Source organism: Ornithodoros turicata, chromosome 2, assembly GCF_037126465.1.
Source record: "Ornithodoros turicata isolate Travis chromosome 2, ASM3712646v1, whole genome shotgun sequence".
Classification (NCBI taxonomy): domain Eukaryota; kingdom Metazoa; phylum Arthropoda; class Arachnida; order Ixodida; family Argasidae; genus Ornithodoros; species Ornithodoros turicata.
This window is the reverse complement of record NC_088202.1, coordinates 56,650,844-56,671,705: the sequence shown is the minus strand read 5'-3', so window position 1 is coordinate 56,671,705 and position 20,862 is coordinate 56,650,844. Positions and strand designations below refer to the sequence as shown.

General features: G+C 46.3%; 1 protein-coding gene and 1 long non-coding RNA gene across 3 annotated transcripts in view; one reads left to right on the top strand and one right to left on the bottom strand.

Moving 5' to 3' along the window:
• The window catches only part of LOC135383531 (acidic mammalian chitinase-like), an 87,242-nt gene extending 73,148 nt beyond the window's left edge, over positions 1 to 14,094 (bottom strand). For both annotated transcript variants that reach the window (XM_064612947.1, XM_064612946.1), the window contains exons 1-2: positions 13,911 to 14,094; positions 2,602 to 2,875 (exon numbers count right to left, since the gene is read on the bottom strand). In XM_064612947.1, the coding sequence (XP_064469017.1) occupies positions 2,602 to 2,875; positions 13,911 to 14,085 (449 nt within the window). In that variant the 5' untranslated portion in view covers positions 14,086 to 14,094. The remainder of the gene's footprint in view (positions 1 to 2,601; positions 2,876 to 13,910) is intronic.
• A 5,173-nt stretch (positions 14,095 to 19,267) lies between these two features.
• Positions 19,268 to 20,339, top strand: LOC135383529 (uncharacterized). The gene is made up of 3 exons (XR_010419930.1): positions 19,268 to 19,310; positions 19,425 to 19,644; positions 20,112 to 20,339. It is a non-coding gene; the product is annotated as an uncharacterized LOC135383529 (long non-coding RNA).
• Positions 20,340 to 20,862: the final 523 nt, after the last annotated feature.

Below are 20,862 nucleotides of genomic sequence, written 5' to 3'. Positions count from 1 at the left end.
CACCTTGACGTCCTGCAGCTATCCCTGGATCATGAAATCGAATGACCCCAACACTCACATATAATAACTCGACGAGCTCTTTGACAGTAATGGGTCTCTCTTGACGAATAACTCGTATGTGGCACCACCAGTTCTAGCACAACTGTGCGGGGATGACAAGGTCGTGGCAAGTCGAGCACGTTTTTTGTTCGCCTCTTGCAAACTTATGCGCATTCATACACTTGTTGTGGTGACATGCCAGCACTAGGATATTGTGCATTCATCCGATGCTGGACGTTGATGGCTTTCGCCCCATCACAAATAAGAGAAAAAGATGGGAGTCCGTTACTAGCTCCTCCCTCGTGCAAACGTGGGGACGCTTGTACGCGTAACGATCTAACTAGGGACGGGGCACTCGTTGGACAAAGGCACGGCGCCCTCGCGCAATACGTGATGAACGTGGTATTCGTCACGCGCAGTGTGTCACGTGCCCATCTTTTTGAATTTCCCGCCCGCCAGAAGGTTTTCAAAAGAGCTCGGAAGGGAGTTGGTCGCCTCAGATTTTCACCGTCTCCCGCCTGAGAGACACCTCCCCTCCCGTTGTGCATCTGAAAGATTATCAGGGTAAGGAAGTGGATGGACCTTTCTACCCAGAGGAGGTACTCGTCGTAACCCGCGACGCCAACCAGCCTTGGCCAGTAACGAAAGTGCTGAGAAAGAAGAACGTGAACGGCCAGAGCTTCTCCTTGGTTCGCTGGTCCGGTTACGACGAAGAATACAACGGTCGGGTTCCGAGCAGCCACGTGGCCAAGATTGGGAAATGACGTCAGACATCTACGTCCACCTCCTCTCGAGCGCCAGCATGGAAAAGTTTCCATCGAATAAACTCAATGCCTTCACGGTAGATTTCGATAGTCCGCTTCAGCTCTCGAATCGCCATAAAGTCGGTCTGATGGATCTCAGCATAAGCAACGATTTTTTAAATATCGGATACCAAAAGCAAGATGCGAAAATCGAGGCTCGTCGAGGGACACGAAGAAACTCGACGCATCGCTCTCCCCGTAACGCGTCAATTTTCTTTCGCGATCAAGACGAAAATCCCTTGATCTTTGCAAGTACATCTCTCTCCCGGCTCCTGGATGAGATAAACAAGCGCACTGGCGAACGCGCGCGCTTCAGCTTCGACCGAACCGAACAGAAATGTAAAATTCGGCTTTCCGAGAGTACCACCATATTAAGACTTTCTGAGTACCTGGCCGTGCTTTTGGCCTGCCCAGTGCAGCTCGGGCTCTGCTCGTTGCGTCGTATCGTTACCTCAGTCCAGTCACGGGCTGTCGTTTCCTTCCCGGGTTTCGGCACGAACATAACTACGTTGTAACTCGTTCCGTTCAGAAGCGTTGTCGTAATTCAACCTGTGGGCTAGACATGAACAACGAACGGCTTTATTCCAAAATTAATCTCGTACAGAATAGCGAAGTAGAAAAAAATATGACAGACAACAAAAGCCGCGTGAAACGTTCTAGTCATCTCCTGTTTCCTTTTGCAGCTTAGTTGCTCCTGCCATTCATTAATAGACCTCTAACGAAGAAACGTTACCGTGACGTCCGCGAAACAGCGCGGGCGGAGAACACCACCGTTTCACAAAGCCATATTCATTCACGAAGCTCACGGGTGGCTTCTTTTATTAGTGGTGCATACAAATGAGGTCACATTTTTAGTCGTTTTCATGTGTGTGTGTTTCAGTCGCGTCTTCATTCGCGTTCGCAGTCCACCGCGGAAAGAAAAGAAGGCTGCATCCCAAGAGTTGCATCGTCTGAAAGTCAATGTCGTAATCCTGTGCGGAATGTAAATATGTATGTGTCTATAGATATATGTATATCTATATGTATAGTTTTTTGCTACCTCAAACATGTGCCACAGCAAAAGTGGCCGCCGCCGGCACGCCGAGACCGTGAAGTTTTCACAGGCTGTAAAACTAGAGTAATGACATGTTTTTTCGGCACAATGTCACACTGTACTGAAATCAAATAAACACTCCCTCGAAAATACTTGTTGAAAAGTATTGTGGTGTCGGGGCCTCTCGCTTTTTCTCAATATCTTTGCCTATCAGCCGCATATATATATTATTGCCTGCCGTCGCGGCTACGCACACGGTTTGCCGAAAAGAAGTGAAGTGAGTTTGGGGAACTCGCTAAATCGTTAGTGTGCTTTCTGCGGAGTGTCACAAAAGGATGCCGTGTGACAGTGGCGTAGCGAAACCCCTCCCGAAACCGTACCTTTGATGCTGCATTTGGGAGAGGAAAATGACGGCGAAATCCTCCTCCCCCATGTACCCTCCCGAAATACTTCTCTGGTTATGCTGCTGCCTTGTGACAGCACACGAATGGCACTAAGTGGAAGTGTCACTCGTTCAAAAGTGACACTAAGTTATTCCGCGTGACAGGGTATATGTTTCAGTTACATTTTATAGTTTCGTTTGCAATAGGCGATAATTAGTTACAGTTACTTGCAACTTTGCTGCTACCTGAGACTGGCCTGTTGAGACTGGCCTCATTCCGCATATTCATTCTTGTTCCTCACTTCCTTATCATAATTCTGCCTAGCAGCGTATAAGATACTTACTTTTTTATGTTTTTTGAAGTATTTACCATAAGACTGAAATTCCCCTCGCTGACACACAGGAGCGTCTTCACTTCTGGATGCAGGCTCTTCACGTAGCTTGTGAAGTTTTTGTACCGACCCGGATCCAGAGTTGCGTTTTTGGGACCGAGTGTGAAGTTCTTCTCGACGTGGGCAAAGCCGTATATGACATGAGTGCATAGTGTCAGATTCAAGGCAGTGAGGTTCGGTTGCACGTGGTGAAATGGGGTGTAATAGCAAACACGCTTCAGCTTATCTGAAACAAAGAAAAATGCGAATAACACTCACTAAACAAAGGGAAAATTGTACAGGGTGTCTCACGTAACGTGTCAAAAAATTATATTTAAAAATCTACGGAAAATTATGGGGTCAACGGTATTCGCCTTCAGAGAGTTTTTGCCATCGTGTGAGAATACTGTCATGAATTTTTCGCCATGGGAAATTTAATTTTCCGAATCAAAGTCCGGAAATTGCCTAGTCAACCTAACATTTTTTCGACAGATTCGGGAAGCACGGGTCGGGTTTAGCCCACCACTTCATTTCGTGCTACAAAAGTAAGGTGCGGAAAAAATTGGGAAAATATCCCATTTCGGGCCGCGCAAATTGCCGCTCGCCTTTGGCATCCCGTCACAGCGCTCCGGGAAGCGACGCATAAAAAACAGTCGCCCCGCCCCATTAATTCCCCTCTCAACGCCCTCATGTTTTCAGCGACAGGTCCATTTGGTGATTGAGTTTATCTTCTTTTGCTGTTCCACTCTTCGCTTCTTTTTTTTTTATCGTTTGCTTTAGTGATACGGCTCGCCAACCTGCATGATATAAAGGGCCGATAGCTTTTCCACGACTGTCGGCACCCGTAAGACTGAACAGTTTGGCAGAGGTCAGGACGTGAATTATGACGTGAGCTTAATAGAGGGGCTAGGCTTGTAGAAGTGTAAAGAAAGTGACACGTAAGTGGGTGCAATGTTTCCAAAAGCACTCACAGTCGCCAACGTTCCACAAAACTGTTTTTTTTTTTATTAATGAGGATAGTGGGGCGGGGCCGTCACGAAGCTTCTTGACGAAATGATACGCTACGATGTCACAGAAATTATGCAATGATTAGTGAAGATGCGCGATGTTACAAAACGTGCTCAAAGAGGTATCCTTCCACACCAATGCACATCTGACATCTTCTTGTAACACCTTCTTGTCAGAACCTCTGCTAGCGCGAGACTCTCGCAGGCCGATTTTATTTTTCGCTGTAGGTCGGCAGGCGACTAGGGTCAGTACGATAAACAATATCGTTTAGGCGTCCCCAAAAATAAAAATCTAAGGGCGTGAGGTCAGGAGACCGCGCGGGCCACTGCACTGGTCCTAGGCGTCCTATCCATTTTCCAGGAAAGTGGCTGTCCAGAAACTGTCGCGGTTTGTGGAAAGCATAAGTCAGTGCGCCGTCCTGCTGAAAATACATCGACCTCCTTGTTTCCAGAGGCAATTCCTCTATGAAAGGATGAACTACACCCTCAAGAACATTGCTGACGTAGCGCATTCCGTTCAAGTTTTCGTTGTGAAATAGCGGCCCAATTATCGTTCCATCGAAAATCCCTGCCCACACACTAAATGACCACTAGTATTGGTTTCTTCTTTATCCCACCCAGTGCGAATTACTGGTGCTCCACATGGTGCGCATTATGAGTATTCACCTCGGCATTTCTCGTGAAGTGGGCCTCGTCAGACCACAATACATTGTCAGCAAAGTTGGGTAAGTTACTCTCCATGTTGAGGAAATAGTTGCGAAACTCAAGTCGTTTTGGAAAATCTGGAGGCGAAAGACACTGGTGCAGGCTGACATGGTACGCCCGGTATACTTATGCGCACGAGGTATTCTCCAGGCACTTGCTCTCTATGTTCCTGCTTTCCGTGCGAGCTGCCGAACGCTAATCTGGGGGTCGCTGGAGACATTTGCTAGTGCGCGCGAGGCAGAGCCACTGCCGGGAGACGTTACGGGATGGGCCCGCTTCCTCTTGCCGGAGGAAAATTGTCCGCTTGAGGCCAAGCGCTGGTACACGCGTCTTATGGGCCTGGAGTACGGGATGTTGTCAGAAGAAAACATTTCCGGACGTACTTTTGCTGTGCCTCTTCAAAATTCATCCCAGAAGCTCCCAAAGCCAATATCATGTTGTTGTTTTTTTCTTTGTTGTTGAAAACAGAGCGTGCCATGTTGCAAGAGTTTCGAAATGACACGGGGCGAGAACACTGAGGTCGGCGAGTCGTATCACTAAAGCAAACGATAAAAAAGAAAAACGAACAGTAGAACAACAAAAAAAGATAAACGCAATCACCAAATGAACCTGTCGCTGAAAACATCAGGGCGTTGAGAGGGTAATTAAAGGGGCAGGGCGACTGTTTTTTATGCGTCGCTTCCCGGAGCGCTGTGACGGGATACGAAAGGCGAGCGGCAATTTGGGCGGCTCGAAATGGGATATTTTCCCAATTTTTTTTCGCTCCTTATTTTTGTACCACGAAATAAATTTTTTTCGGGATAAGCCCGACCCGTGCTTCCCGAATCTGTCGAAAAAATGTCAGGTTGACTAGGCAATTTCCGGACTTTAATTCGGAAAATTAAATTTCTGATAGCGAAAAATTCATAAAAGTGTTATCACACGATGGCAAAAACTCTCTGAAGGCGAATACCATTGACCCCATAATTTTCCGAGGTGTAGATTTTTAAATGTAATTTTTTTGACACGTTACGTCAGACACCCTGGAGAATTATGCCGAAGGAATATATCTGGTGAGGGGTTCTAGGGTGAGATGTGATATACTTTACGAAAGTTGTCTTCGAGGTTTTGAGACTTGGATCTGCAGCGTGCAATGTGGAGATCACGCAGTGTATCGCGGTCAATAGATATATGTGTGTGACAATATGAAGCCTCCCAAATGAGGTAGCATTGCAAAAGAAGCCGACTCACGATTTCCGGTACCAAACACATTACTGAATGTTAGTAGATCGTTGATAACGCTGCTACCCAGTGTACGGTGTCTACCACACCCAATCAACTGTTGGTTGCGGTAGGTACGGTAGATTCACGGTAACGTTATCAACAGTCCACTGTCAACGGTCCTGGGTTTTCCTCAGACGCTTTCAGACATATGTCGGCACAGTTCCCTTAGAAGTCGGCTAAAGACGCACATTCCCCCAGGGCGTCAGTCGTGACGTGGCCCACCTCTGTGAAGCCGACAACGGCTCGCCCTTTCACCACCATCACCACGACCACCAGCCTTGCTAACACTCTCTATTATTAAAACATAAAAACAGCTATCTGATTCATGGCTGCACGCCATATGCTGCACGCCTCAAACATTTCGCTACGGTCAACCGTACAGTATGCCCGAACCATCGCAATGGGACAAGCTCCAGTGGCTGGGTGGCTACAATGATGGCATTCCACGCCATTGCTGGAAGGCGACCCTTGTTCGAAACCGTGCGCTGCTGGGTGTTTTCCCTGGGTTTTCCTCAGGCACTTTAGAGCCAAATGTTGGCAGTGCCCTGTGAACTCGGTCCAGTGCGTACGATTCCCTCAAGCAACATGCCGCCAGGCAGATCGCTCGGAAATCGCAACACCACCACCACCTGTCGCAATGGTGACCACTGCTTAACTACGTACATAACTTACTTTAGCATCCACGAATAGGTCGTGTGCAAAATTAGGGGCGCCGAAAAAGACCACACAATGGGATTGCAATAAAAAATGCTTTGCACTACAAGGTGGCGGTGGTGATGGAACTGCGTGGTGTAGTCGGCCATGCTAGGACGAGCAACGTCATGACCATCGCAGGGTGTACCGTGCGTCCTGGGTCGACTTCAAAGGGAGCTGTGCGGACATTTGTCTTAAAGCGTCCGAGAAAAACCCAAGAAAAACACCCAGACCGGCGGGGAAAACCGGCGTCCGGATTCGAACCTGGGTCACCTCCCAGACTCTGTGTGGAATGCCGCACCGTAGCCACCAGGCTACGGGAGCTGCTCCACAACAAAAATGGTTTGTCGTCTCTTGACAAAGACTGCGTGTGCTATATCCGCAAATGCGTGTGCAGCATCGGTAGGCTTTCGGTGAGAAGAACGGAGTTGCCCCGTTCTTCTTTCTTCTTTTCTTACTCAATGCACCTATTCCGGTATCAAATAACTTTATGTTGAGATGACTAATGGGGAGTTCCGACTGAACATCCATTCTGAACATAGACAGCCAAGCCTGACTGAAGACAGAACACCCAAGACAAATTCGTCTGACCTGTATCCAATCTGACAACACGTTTAGCGATCGGCAAAACAACCCCTATATCTGATGTGTGATGGACGCGGCGACATGCATTAATGCTCAATAGATATTCGTACAAGTACTCCCCAAAACAAATAGCTATTTCTGGATCATCGTTGCTCTTCCGAAGATGCTAAACATTTTAAACAGATTTTTCAGATAATAACAACAGATAACAGATAATATGCCACAAAGAGCGTCTGCTGCAGTAGCTGGTATAAACGCTTTCCCGGCACACATCAGCGTCGGAACATTGAAAGGGTGTCCAAAGGATGCCGAAGTGGCGGCCCGCCGGGGGTTGCCATGCGGCTCGTGTAGCCCCCAAGCAATATACGTATATATAAAAAAAATATTCGGCCCAAGATTCATAAACGGTTGTGGCGATCACTGGACTATGTACTCGTGCAGTTTATCTTGCGTTAATTACTGATAGAAAACTGTTGCCAATGACCTGAACAGCTGATGACTAACTATAAGAGACAACTGGGGCCGGTTGACACATCACAACAGCGAAGACGACAAAAGTAACACAAAGACAGCTAAGAAGCATCGAACTTTCAACCTTTAACCATGGTCAACCTTTAATGATATGATAAACGATTGAAAGTTTCGATGTTTCCTGTCTGTCTCTGTGTTGCTTTCATCGTCTTCGCTTCGAAGTCGCTAAGAATTTTACGACCACCCATGCTACAATCCCAGCTAATTTTAGAATGGTATTTGTCATCATTATGCCTTTGGAATCAGAAATAGGAAGGATTGGTCCTTTAGATTATATTAGTGAATAAAATATAAAGCTTAAAGCACGGCACAACACCCCTTTAAAATGTACAATACCAACATGTGGGCCACCAGTACCAAAATGGTAAATGGCGATTTTACGTGGTTCACGGCACCCGCAATATTAATAACAAAGTCACGGGAATGAAGCACGGGTTCCCTTTAAAGTGTGCTACTCCCATCGTTGCAAGCCTTTAAAAAGCGACTACTAACGGATTCAATCCCGCTTCGCTGCGATCATAGTGACTGAAATATGAGACCCTAAGGCACAACACATCACCCCTTTAAATACACGACACTAACATGTGGTCACCAGTGCCAAAGTGGTAAATGGCAGGCAGCAAAATTTATATGGTTCACAGCACACGCAGTAGGAATAACAAAGTCACGGAAACGGAGTATGGGTGCCCTTTAAAGTGTGCTACTCCCCTTGCTATAGCAGCCTTTTAGAAGTGACAACTAACGGATTTAATCACGCTTCGGTGCGATCGCAGTGAATGAAATATAACATCCTAAAGCACAGTACATCACCTATTTAAAATGCACGATACCAACGTGTGGGCCAGCCAGTATCAACGTCGTGTGCTACTGCCATAAAGTGTGCTACTGCCATCGTTGTAGGTCTTTTAAAAGTGTCTGCTAACAGATTCAGTCGCGCTTGGCTGCGATCGTAGTGGCTGAAATATAAAACCCTAAAGCAGAGCACGTCACCCCTTAAAAGTACCGTGTATTTTATACTACACCATGTTAGTAAACAATACTAACATGGGGTCACCAGTGTCAAAGTGGTGAATGGCAGGCAGCAAACTTCACATGGTTCGCAGTACCGGCAATAGCAATAATGAAATCACAGAAAGGGAGTACGGGTACCGGAGGTAATTAACTGTAATTAAAAGTAACTGCCGTCAATTAAAAGAAAATTGGGAGTAATGAAAGCAAGTGAATGTAGTTAAAGGGAATTAAATAAAATTAAAGATTTCCCCAGGTAACCTGCGGTTACCTTCGGTAATTAAAGGGTAATCGAAAGTAATTCAGGCTAAGTAAAGGTTCCTTACATGGGCATACATGTAGTAAAGTGTCGAACCGTAAGTCAACTACAGACCGGAGGAGGACAACCGGAAGTCAGGTTAGACCGGAAGTGGACAACTGGAAGTTGAGTTTAGACAGGAAGTGTACAACCCGAAGTCAAGTATAAATTGGAAAAGGTGCTTAATGCTAATGCATTTCTCTCGCAGTTACCGCTAAATCGCCATTGAATTTTTTAATACCTCCGATAGCCATGTGGTATAGTAACTCTAGTACGCCTCATCAGTATGCGGTTGGTGTCGCTACACATGTGTCACCAGACATGGCATATTGCAACTAACTGTTCCAAGTCATGTACCATCTGCAGGGATTATCCGAGAACCTGTGAAACTCGTGCCCCATAAGTCAGGTTTTGCAGAAAACCATTAAACCGCCCTGAAAGCGACTTCTATCGAGTAGTGCAGAGGACACGCCAGACTCTCAGTGGCTCCATAACTAAGGACACTATACCGCCGGAAGCCCCCTGGTCTCTACCGGTACCGCCCACTACGCCTTCCAAACCTTGTGGAAAGAAGAGATCAGGTCCCCCCTCAAGTCCTCCGAGCCCATTTTCACGCTCTGGTAGACGAGAAGTTTTCTACGTTTACGGCAGCATATACCGATGGCGCATCCCGAAACAACAAGTCCGCCTCAGCATTCGCCATACCATCCGAAGGCGTTGTGCACGGAAGACGCCTTTCACATCCTACCTCCTCCACAGCTGCGGAACTCTATGCCATTCTTTTCTTTCTCCAACACATCGCTGATTTTACACCGCGGGAATGGGCAGTCTTCACAGACTCCAAATCTGCACTTCAAGCAATTGAAAATTCCGGCACACGAGGCCCATCCGCACCCCTAGTCACAGATGTGTTAATGGCTTACCACACTATCTACGCAGCAGGCCACAGGCTAGTTCTCCAGTGGGTTCCAGCCCATTGTGGTGTCGTGGGGAACGAGCAGACCGACTGCGCTGCAGAAGCAGCACTCTCGTATCGGAAACGGACCAGCATTGTTCTGCTGAGAGGAGACCGCCGTTCAATACTCCGACGCGTAGTGACACCCCTGGCTTCCCACCAATGGACAACCGACATTCTTCCCCCCTCTATGTTGAGCAGAGTTGATCCAATGCTCGCTTTCCGCATGCCACGAAACACCTCTCGTCAAGATGCTGCATTAATCCACCGAATGCGCCTCGATGTGGCCTTTACAGCTCAGTGGCGTTACCGCTTGAGACAACTTGACTCTCCCACCTACTGCCACTGTGGAGTTCTTGAGGATCTGGAGCATATTCTTCTTCATTGCTCCCACTACCTTCCCGAACCACACTCTCCGAGTCTCTTCGTCAGCTGGATTCTCGCCCCTTCTCCCTATCGAAATTGCTTGGTCCCTGGCCTAATCTAGCCCAGCAACGCTCTGCGCTCAAAGCTTTTCTGACATTTCTGGACACCATCGGACTTCGATCGTTATTGTGAAGGGGCTCGTTATTTTATTCCCCACTTTCCCACCAGCAATGGGGTAGAGTATCGTCTGTGGCGATGAAGCGGACTTGTTGGCGGACTTGTTGCTTCGGGATGCGCCATCGGTATATACTGCCGTAAACGTAGAAAGCTTCTCGTCTACTAGAGCATGAAAATAGGCTCGGAGGACTTGAGGGGGGACCTGATCTCTTCTTACCAGAAGGTTAGGAAGGCGTACAAAAGTGGGCGGTACCGGTAGAGACCAGGGGGCTTCCGGCGGTATAGCGTCCTTAGTTATGAAGCCAGTGAGAGTCTGGCGTTTCCTCTGCGCTACTCTATAGAAGTCGCTTTCAGGGCGGTATCGAATTTTCCTGAGGAGCGGGTGGCGGGGGATGTGAGCACGCAAACGGAGGAAGTGCCGAGCCGTTTCACGTTCACGGAGAACCTCAATCGGGAGCTCACCAGCTTCAGCCAGTACTTGCAGTGTTTCAGCCATTCTTGGAACTCCGAAGCATCGACGAAGGCTTCGAGCAAACAGGGACCGAAGTGTGTTTAATGAAGTTGTTGACATCTTGTGCAGAATAGGAAGGCTGTAAAGCGCAGTCGCCCTCACCAATGCCGCGTGAACCGCGAGCAGGGAACGCTGATCACAGCCCCATCCTGAGCGAGAAAGATGTGGAATTGCGGGGAGCCATCGCTGCACTTTAGTTTCAATGTGCCGAGCCCAGCGCAAGTCCGAGTCGATTACCACGCCAAGGAAGCGGTGGAAGCGTACCGGCTCAAGCTTCTTTGTACCAAGCCAAAGAGGGAAATTGGCCATAGCTTTGCGCGTGAAAGGGAGCTCAAAACACTTTTCGGGTGAATGGTCCATCCCAAGGTGCGTGAGGTACGTATGGATATTATTTAAAGCGAGCTGCAGGCGGCGCTGTATGGCTGGGCGTGATTTTCCTACTGTCCAAAGGACGACGTCATCTGCATACACGGAAAACTACACTTCACGAGTAATTACTCATTGTAGGCCGGCCATCACCACATTAAAGAGTGTTGGGCTGAGAATGCTTCCTTGGGGGGCTCCTTGTGGAATAGGATGCTGAGGGCTTTGGCCTTGGGCCGTACAGACAGCGACAGTTCGGTCCGTAAGGAAGTCTTGGAGCCAGATGAAGAGCCGACCGGATACCCCAAACGAGCGCAAGGCGTGCAGCACACAAATGTGCGAGACGGTATCATATGCGCGCTTGATGTCGAGGAAAACCGATAGGACGATCCGTCGATGGGCACGAGCATGTTGAACTGTAGAGACTAGGTCGAGAACTGGATCCATGGAGCTTCGGTGGCGACGAAATCCAGCCATTTCGTGAGGGAACGCACGTTGTTTTTCGAACCACCAGTCGAGGCGATGCAAAACCATTCTCTCCATCAGTTTCCCCATACTGCTTGTCCGGCTCACAGGGCGAAAGGAGGATAGCGCATTTGGGGGCTTGCCTGGTTTCAGGATGGGAACAACCAATGCCTCCTTCCATGTATGTGGTAAAAATCCTTGTTGCCAAGACGTATTATACACATGAAGGAGAGCTTGGAGTGACTGCCCGTCAAGGTTTCGCAGGGCGGCATAGGTGATTTTATCGGGTCCAGGGGACGAGCCGGGGTTCACAAGCTGCAACGCTGCCTTTAGCTCGATTAGTGTGTGTTGTATTCCATTCGCATTGCGTGTTGTGTTCCATTGCGCACATCATTCATGATCATCACACCGTTGACTGTCTGTCTCCCGACATAACACTATCACAATTGCAAAGCAAATCGACATTTTCCTTCAGCGAGAATGGCTCATTGAACGTCGCCTTCACCTTCAACAACACTTCCAGGAAACTCTTTCCTGGCCACCTGTTCTCTTTCTAATCAGACTCAATGCACCACGCGACTCTTAAAAGTTATGGAACAATTCAGTTCGCTCCCATTAACTTCGAACAGTTTACACAGAAACCTGTCAGGAAATTGTAAGAGCGTTCTGTATTTCTGCTTCAAAGGAGAACGCATTGCAAGTTGCTACAGGTGGGTCAGGGATCAGCGGAAGGACGATGTACAAGAACATAATGCTTTCCCACAAGGGCGAAACTTTTTCTCGACAACAGTAACCATGACGTGAAGCTGAACCCTCCTTGTACAGATATTAGTTATTATACGTGTGTGCGCATTCCTGCGCTTCACCTCACGAAACATTGATTTTGTCGACTTCGTTCAAACTCACATGACCTCATGCACTCGGCCCTTCATTCACTCCCCCCGCATTTATAATACCGGTGGTGCGGTGTAGCCCTCACTTTCGATCATCCTCATACTCTCTAACTGTCGCCCTCACCGGCCTGCAGCTCATCACCTCAAAACCACTGAATGCTTCACTACTACAACCTTCACTCGCTTTCAACTCATGGCAGGCCCCACAGAGACTCAAGGCCCTACCGCCCATCACACTTCTTTACCTTCAGCTCACGGTACGCATCACAACTCTGAACTATCTGAATTGTAAGTTAGCTGAAATTCGAAGGCTGGTAATGCGGATTTTAGCAGGAACGCCTTTGCCATTGAGATGTTGTGAGACCAGCCATAAGTCGAAAGCAATGTGCTGATGAGGGGCAGTGAGGTCTTGAGAAGTTGTGAGGCGTACTGTGAGCTGAAAGCAAAGGCATGTGACGGGAAGCAGAGCTTCGAGCCTTTGTGAGGCCAGTCATGAGTTGAAAGCACGTGAAGGTGGGAGTAGTCCGGCATTCGGTGGTTCTGAAGTGATGAGTTGCAGGCCGGCGAGGACGATGGTTTTGACTAATGATTGATGTGATTTTACTACTTCATTAAAAAAGCATCAAAGTGACCCCCTCTAATTTTTGTTATCTTTTTGCTGCGGCGAATAATACAACAACAAGACAGAAGAAAAAGACAACAAGAAAGAGCTCCTGCGAAAGAACCACTGCCGCAGGTAGCCTGCAGCGAGCGCGTGAGGCCTATGTTGCGCTCACCTTTAAAAAATAATCAGTCTTGTTAAAAAAAGAAGAAAAAAAGAAATAGCGTATTGGGAGAATGATGTAACGTCATGGCGTTTCCCATGGCACGTGACCCTTGACGGACACCGGCTTGGCTCAAGCGGGTATAAGCTGCACGTGTGCCGCAAGGAAAAAAACAAAGGGGAAAGGGACGTGGACATAACGACGTCACGCGATGATCGTGTCGGCCGTCCGCGGCTGCGTTCTCCGACTGTTTTTGTAAATTTCATTGCGCATTAATAATACAGCGAACATATTTTGAAACAGGTTTTCGAGCAATGTTAAGTGTCCCCACCTCATTGCTCCGTTAAGGCAACCTAGAAAAACGCAGCAACGTCAAAGCTTGACCTGAATCCAAGCTTGTGCGAAAAATTTTTGATTGGGTTAACATCAGTGGAAAATTCAGTAACCTGATGCGAGGCGAAACAAAAAAATCGTTTACGACTAATGACGCATGAATGCGTGGGATGCTGCCACCTGTGCTATAGCTTAACGCATTACCGTTACGAAAATATGCACCATGACATACACTAATGAGAAGCTTACTTACAGGACATGGTTGTATTAGAAATAGCACAGTAAGAAAGAAGAGCAGGTACATCGCCGAGACAATGACAGAGGGAGACAGAAGACAAATATTTCGCATCGTACTACTTGCGTACTTGATCCAGTCTTTGCAGCCGAGAAGTCAAGCCTGGCCTTCGGCTTTCCATCACATCTTTTGTACGAGTTATCCATATTTGCAATGTTGGGCGTTTTATCATCGCAACGTATAAGCGCATGGAACTGCAAAATAGCCAGTAAAATTCCGGCGAGTGTCCTCATGTTGACGGCCATAATAGAAGGAAGCGCACGGAGAAATGAAGAGCGGCAGACCCAGCAGGTTGCTTCGGTCGGTTTTGTATGCTCACCATTTCCTGTAAACAAATATATATATATATATATATATATATATATATATATATATAAAACAAAAACAAAATTAAGGAGGGCTGTACTAAGTTGCACAATCCCTAATATCACCTGTAACATACGTTTTGGACAGCCTGACATTAAAATAACTGTGATCGCAATAAGAAACAATGCTCGATTATAATTATTCCTCCTGCCATCTTTTGACTCTTTTGACAGTATACGCTTCCGTTGCGAGTTTGAAAAACCCGAAGTTTCATCTATCTCCAGCTGTGCGGTTAAATTGTACGTGGAGAAGAGAAATAGAAGGTAATCTATCTGCTGCGGATGCGATGAGGGGAGTATCTCCTTGAGTTTCATTAGTAACCAGAGGTTCACGAACTAGGGGAGTACGGGAAAACACGAAGAAATAGACGACGCAGACAAACAAAAAAAGCCGGCAATGATACTTTATTACAGAAACCACAAAAAAAAGTTAGTTTGGTACGAGGTTACAACAGGAAGAACAAAAGGACAATATACAGGGCTCTCTGTGCGGAGTAAGCTAAGAACAGTGGCGGGAACGACAGTGGAAGGTTGACTCACAGGACCTTGCGTTGTGACTAACTTAGACGTCTCGAGTAGCAACTACCAACACTGACAATTGTCTTTACGAAAAGGAGCGGCTGTGTTTTTGAAAACATAAGAAAGCTGTTAGTACAAGATTTTGTATGGTTGCACGACTCAGAAACAACTATTTCTGACATCAGTGATATGCATGGTAAAGGACACCAAAACGGTAAACCAAAACCACACTGACCACACTTTACTCTTTACTACACTGTTGGGGAAAAAAACAAATTCCTACACTGAGCTCTTAGAAAATAAGCATGCACAGTGTCCATTTCAACTGTGAGCAGAATTAACAATAACTATAATTTGTAATGAACACTCTTTATGCACACTGCATATTGCCACGAATCATCATCGCGAAACTTCCAGGGCAGGCACGAAACGGTACATCTCATCCCGGCGCATGCTGAAGAAGCAGCAAGAAGCTTCCAGACACATCGCCTGCTCTCTGGAAAACGCACGTGCTGTTTCTAGACTTTTCGGCGCGACGCTTAAATGCTTGTGCGCTCCAGCTCCGGGATGAGATGTACCGTTTCGTGCCTGCCCTGGAAGTTTCGCGATGATGATTCGTGGCAATATATCCATAAGACCGAAGCATGTGAACGTGGCAGTGCCTAGCAGACTTTTACTGCCACCACATTTCCACATAGAAAAGCTTCATCCCCAAAAGTTGCGAACTACTTGCAGTTAGGAGTTACTTGTATGTCTTGGGACAAAAGTTTACGAAACACGGCAGTGACTAGACAAAAAAGTAGAGAACTCCGACTTAAAATAACAAAATAACAAAGTTTACTCAGACGTTTCGTCCGTCATGCGACGGACATCATCAGTGCCAAACTGAATGAGAGATTACACAACCGGTCGCTATTTAAGGAGATGGGAGTATTGTTCGGGAAGGGGGCCACGGTTTTTATTACAAACCGAGGGGTCACCGCATATGTGCCAAGGCTCTAGAAGCTTTCTGGGTCCCCATCTTTGTTCTCCAGCCAAGGTGACTGCGTTGTCGAAGTCAAAACAATGTCCCGTGTTCCAACAATCTTCTGTAAGCTCAGTCTTAAACTGTGTGGCGCGCGTCGCGCTCTTTATGTCCCGCACGCCACATTTCTTCGGAGTGGTCCTGTGCAAGATTATTGGAAGAGGTCAAATGAGAAACGGATGACTGCTATCAACCGCTCAAGTATGTGTGTCCGCTCTTGGTTGCTGCTAGAGTATCACTCCAAGGAAAAAAAGCGACACCCCAGTGTTTCGTTAACTTTTGTCATAAGCTGTACCACACCTGCTACTCAAAAATCCATTATTGAATCAGTACTTTAAGAATACCTACTTCTTGTCAAGGAGCGGTTCATCTAGAAAATTGCACAACAATGCACAGGTTTTCCAAACCTGATTTAGTGACCCTGCCATTGAGTTGCAAAACACAAACTTCAAAATTCGAAATGTTTTCACACCTCTAATAACACGCTCCACGTGAATGCGAACTTTCGAAATGTTTCTTGTCGTTCTTTCGTCTGCCAAAGACAGCTGCGGTAAACCATTTAAAAATGGAGGGATATTTAAATCTATACCCCGTTCACCCAAGTCATCTGTGATAAGAAATCCCCTATCTGCCATAACAGAATCTCCTGCTTCCAGCAAGTTATATAAGCCACTTTGTCTTACTAGAGCCTTATCTGAAATTCTCCCAGGGGCCAAGTTGCTAACAAACGTAATGAATCCATTGGGAGCAATGCCGATAAGTCCATTAGCTGTATTGTGTGACTTGTAGGACTAGTATGTATCACTCTGGACCCGAAGGTCGCTCGGAACCTCGATGTAGAGTTCTGTGCAATCTAATATTACTCTTGTTGTCGGATAGAGTTCCTTAAACACTGCTGGCATAAAATCCTTTACAGTTTTTCGCGAAGGCCATAATGGTGTTTGGTCCAAGTAATCGCTCAAGAATTCAAGCCAAAATGTGCACATTTCACTGATGTAACCCAAACTGACACTGTACCGGAATGCCAAATCTTGCTCAAGTAAGCCCACCCTTAGTCTTATTAGAACTATGATCAGCTGTTGTTCAAGGGAGAAAACTTGACGTCTTCCACGGTTTGGCGAGCCGTCATTGCAAGCCTTCTTGTACTCCTCAAACCCAGCCTCCACGAACTTGCAGAACCTTTTGAAACGCTCCAAACTTGCAAACCCTGTATAAAAGTGAAGTTGTCCAACGTCTGCCAAAATATGACAAGGAGAAGGCCTTACAGCATGCCGCTGAATGGCACTGCATCTCTCGAGTTTCATCTGCAGCACGTGAATGTGCAGCTTCGTCTCCTCTTGCTGTTTAGAGAACCTTTCGTCTACTGGTGCCAGCTTGTGACGTAGATCGACCAGTTCCCGAGCTTGTATTTCGCGCACGCCTTGGCGCTCCACAATCTCACGTTGAAGTTCCTGGTTCCTTTTCAGGAGGTCCATGTTTAGTTGACCCAACTTAGCGTTTGCACTCTTAAGCACTGCATTTTGCTTCTGTAACGTAGCAATAGCTGTGTGAAGCACGTCGTATTCTTGCGGCAGGTCACGACTTGCATCTTCTAGGAGTGTAACCATGCAGCCATTTTGTTCCCTTGGGTGTTGCAGTACAGATGTGACCGCAGTGCAGCCCAAAATTGCTAGAACACAGAGGAGCAGGTATATACAAATAAAAAAAATGAAAAATAGTGCGTAAAGCTAGTGAAAATTGCAATTACCAGGCTCTGCATTTGTTGGCACATCAATGTCATCTCTGATTTTACTGTCATGAGCTTCACGTGATAGCTCAAGTGTACTTGTATTCAAAATAAAATTGTTGTTGTTTTTGTTCACTAACTGAACCACTTAAAGCTAATGGATCAATAACTGAACAAAAAATTGAACTAATATACATGACATACTGAAAAGCTCCTTTCTACGATAAAACTAAAGTAAAAACTCACCGGGCCGGATATAAAAAGCACCTTTTAAAATCCTGTCTCTGCCCCTTCGGAGCCGAACCTGAACCTGACCCCCGATGGCAGCAGACTGTTAACCGTACGTACTGCTTGTGGTTCGAACATCACCGTTCTTGCCCATAATTACGCTTCCGTCATTTTACACTTGAGTGTGGCCGATCGAGACCGCAAGTACGATGCACGCACCCATCGTACATATTTCGTGAGTGATTAGTTTCATAAAACAAAACTCGGCGTATGGATTCATGTGCCCATGACGAGCACCGCGTTGGCACTCATAAATACGGTTATACGGAAGATGGACTTACCTGGTTACGCCTGCCACTCTTCCCACATAGAGTTTCTAGGAGACACGGCCATCAAATAACAGTCGCATCAATTGAACACTGACATTCCACGCGTTCAAGGAACGGAAACCGCCGACTCCCATGATGCAATACGATTGTGGCGACGCTGCGCCACCGTGCGAAGCCCGCTGGCATTTTCTGAAATCGTCTATTGCTTGTGTCACGTCCTCTGCCAAGGTACCACTGATGTCCGTTGCAGGTGCTGGAGGTGCGGCCGTTATGGTAGCCTGCGCTTGGCCCTGAGAAACGTAGTCGTAGTCCTCGGTGGATCGTGAGATGGAGATTTCCGCCCATACGCAGGTTTCAAGTGGTACCTGTTGCGCCTATACACAGCTCCATCTCCCGTGCGAACGGTGTAAGCCCTTTTCTGTGGTCCTATCTGTGTCACGGTAGCGGGTAGCCATGCATCGTGCTGTGGGACCCAGACGTCTTGATGTACCTTAAAGGGACTCTGACCAGAAGTTGTGGGAGCTCTTTCGTACTTGCAGTCGATAGAGCACCCAACACGGACTCTCCATGCGAAAATTCACGCATTAAAACCCCAGAGTTTCTTCAAACTCGAATTTTAAACATTCGACTTCATCCGAGTAGAGCACCCCTAGCGCCAAACCGAGAAAACATACGTTTATATAGAATATCCACCACGGCCCACCATCAACATGACGTCAACATGAGGGCCACTGGCAACACCCACAATTGGCTCAAACGCGTCACATGGTCACACAAAACTCTGTCAATTCCCTTTATGAAATGTCATTTATATGTTAATATGTTTTTGTTACAGAGTCTCAAAAAGAAAAATATACCTTGCATTTAACACATGCAGTAGGTTTTGCGATTGCTTTTTCAATCTGCGTTGATGTTGTCCTGCGTTCCATATGGTTCCGTATCCGGTCAGCTGTAATGGCTGCCATATGACGAGCTTGCGAAAGTGTGTGATTCCCGACTCATCCTATACCTTTTTCGGGTCATTGTATTTGGTGTTGGAGTTCCTCGTCATAACCTGAACGTTTCACCTATCATTGCGGCGTACTGTTCTTGATCTGCTGCAAAGCAACGAACCGCTACGACAGTCACTCGCCTCAGCGAAATTCTGTTTGCTGCATATCAAAGGAGCATCGGGACCTGATGATGTACTGCAAATGCTGAAGTTGAATTCTTTGAACCTTCATCTAAAGAAACAAAGTGTGCTCTCGTGTGGTTCTGACGGAAAAGCAGTTTCAACAAGGTTAGCGCATTTATTTTTCAGTTACAAGTCCACGCACTCAAAATAATACAAGTGCATTCGATCATTCTCGTAGCTGTTCTGTAACACGTATGCTTTCTTATACGTATCCCACAGAACCCTCCGCTTCAGGAACCCAGTTATACTTTATGTGACCCATCTGATGGCTCCTGACTAGGCTATGCCACTCTGAAGCATTGAGATGGCGAGAGGTCGTGGGGGCTGCACCTCTGCTTTCGAAAGATGAATCAGTCATTCCACACTGTGCTTACTGGCTTTGCATCGAGTCTAACAAATCCGACGTGCCTGGACTGCCTTTTTCAAGGAAGTTTGAAATGTAAGTATGTGTTATGTTGGTTTCACATATCCCCACCATATATTGAGTGTGTATATCGCTGTACTTTTGATGCTATAGCATATCTACGTACATTATTATTGAACACCTAGTGTGGAAAACTCGACACTAGCCACACAATGCAAACAATTGTTTATGTCTTTTCTTCCACTGATTGTTTTTATTATAATATTTTTTTAGTATAATCGTTTGATTTTTAATAGCCACAATTTTCCCATGGTTATGGCGCACTATAGCCTGAGTTGTTTATGCGCCATTAAAATTGAATCATCATCATCATCTTTAACTGCCATTATTCAATTGAAGTGTCATGTTTTAGTTGGATACAATGATGTGGCCAGAAATAGTTTTTCCTTTCGTTCCGGAGTTGCTCATTTCAGAAGAATAGTCACTGTGAAGTTTGTTTTCGGAAACATTAAGAGGGTTAACACCAAACGTTTTTCTTTCAGAGCATCCCTTATGCACCTGCATTTCAATTAAGATCTGTGTTACAAGAATGACAGACCACTCAACAGTGATGAACAGCAGTGATGAAAGGTGGAAGTGCTGGAACGAAGATGCGTTAATCTGTGTGAAAGGTGCTTTGTATGTGTCTGAGTCATGGCCATAGGTCACAAGCTAATTTCTGTCCTCATAAGAGGTGTCAACTATGCTCTTTCTATCTACTAACCTGCTCCACTTTAGGGTTCCTTGTAAACTAATGGAACACATCATATACCAGCACGTTGTTAACCACGTTGAGTCTATAAATTTCTTTTTTTAAATTCCAGCATGGCTTTAGAAAAGGGTATTTAGACAAAAGTAACATAATTCGGTCACAGCATTTTAAACTGTCTTGATTTCTGGGTTCACGTAGATGCAGTATTTTTTTTTTTTTTTTTTGATTTTGTGAGGGCTTTTGGCACTGTGTTTTATGCTTGCTTGTTGGCCAAACTAGCCCCATTAAAATTTGATCTTGCTACCATTAACTGGATATGCAGTTTCTTGACTAACCGCAACCATGCCAACAATTCGTGAGGATAACCTATCATATCGCCACCATGCAGCATTCCTCGGGTTACATATGCATCACATTTTAATCAAGTGTGAAGCAAGGCCTTTAGGTGATCGGTCTTGTATAATTACATGTCCCTCCGTTATTTAACACCACACGGTTCTTCAACCTATGACAGATAAATAAATATATTGCCAAGTAAATTG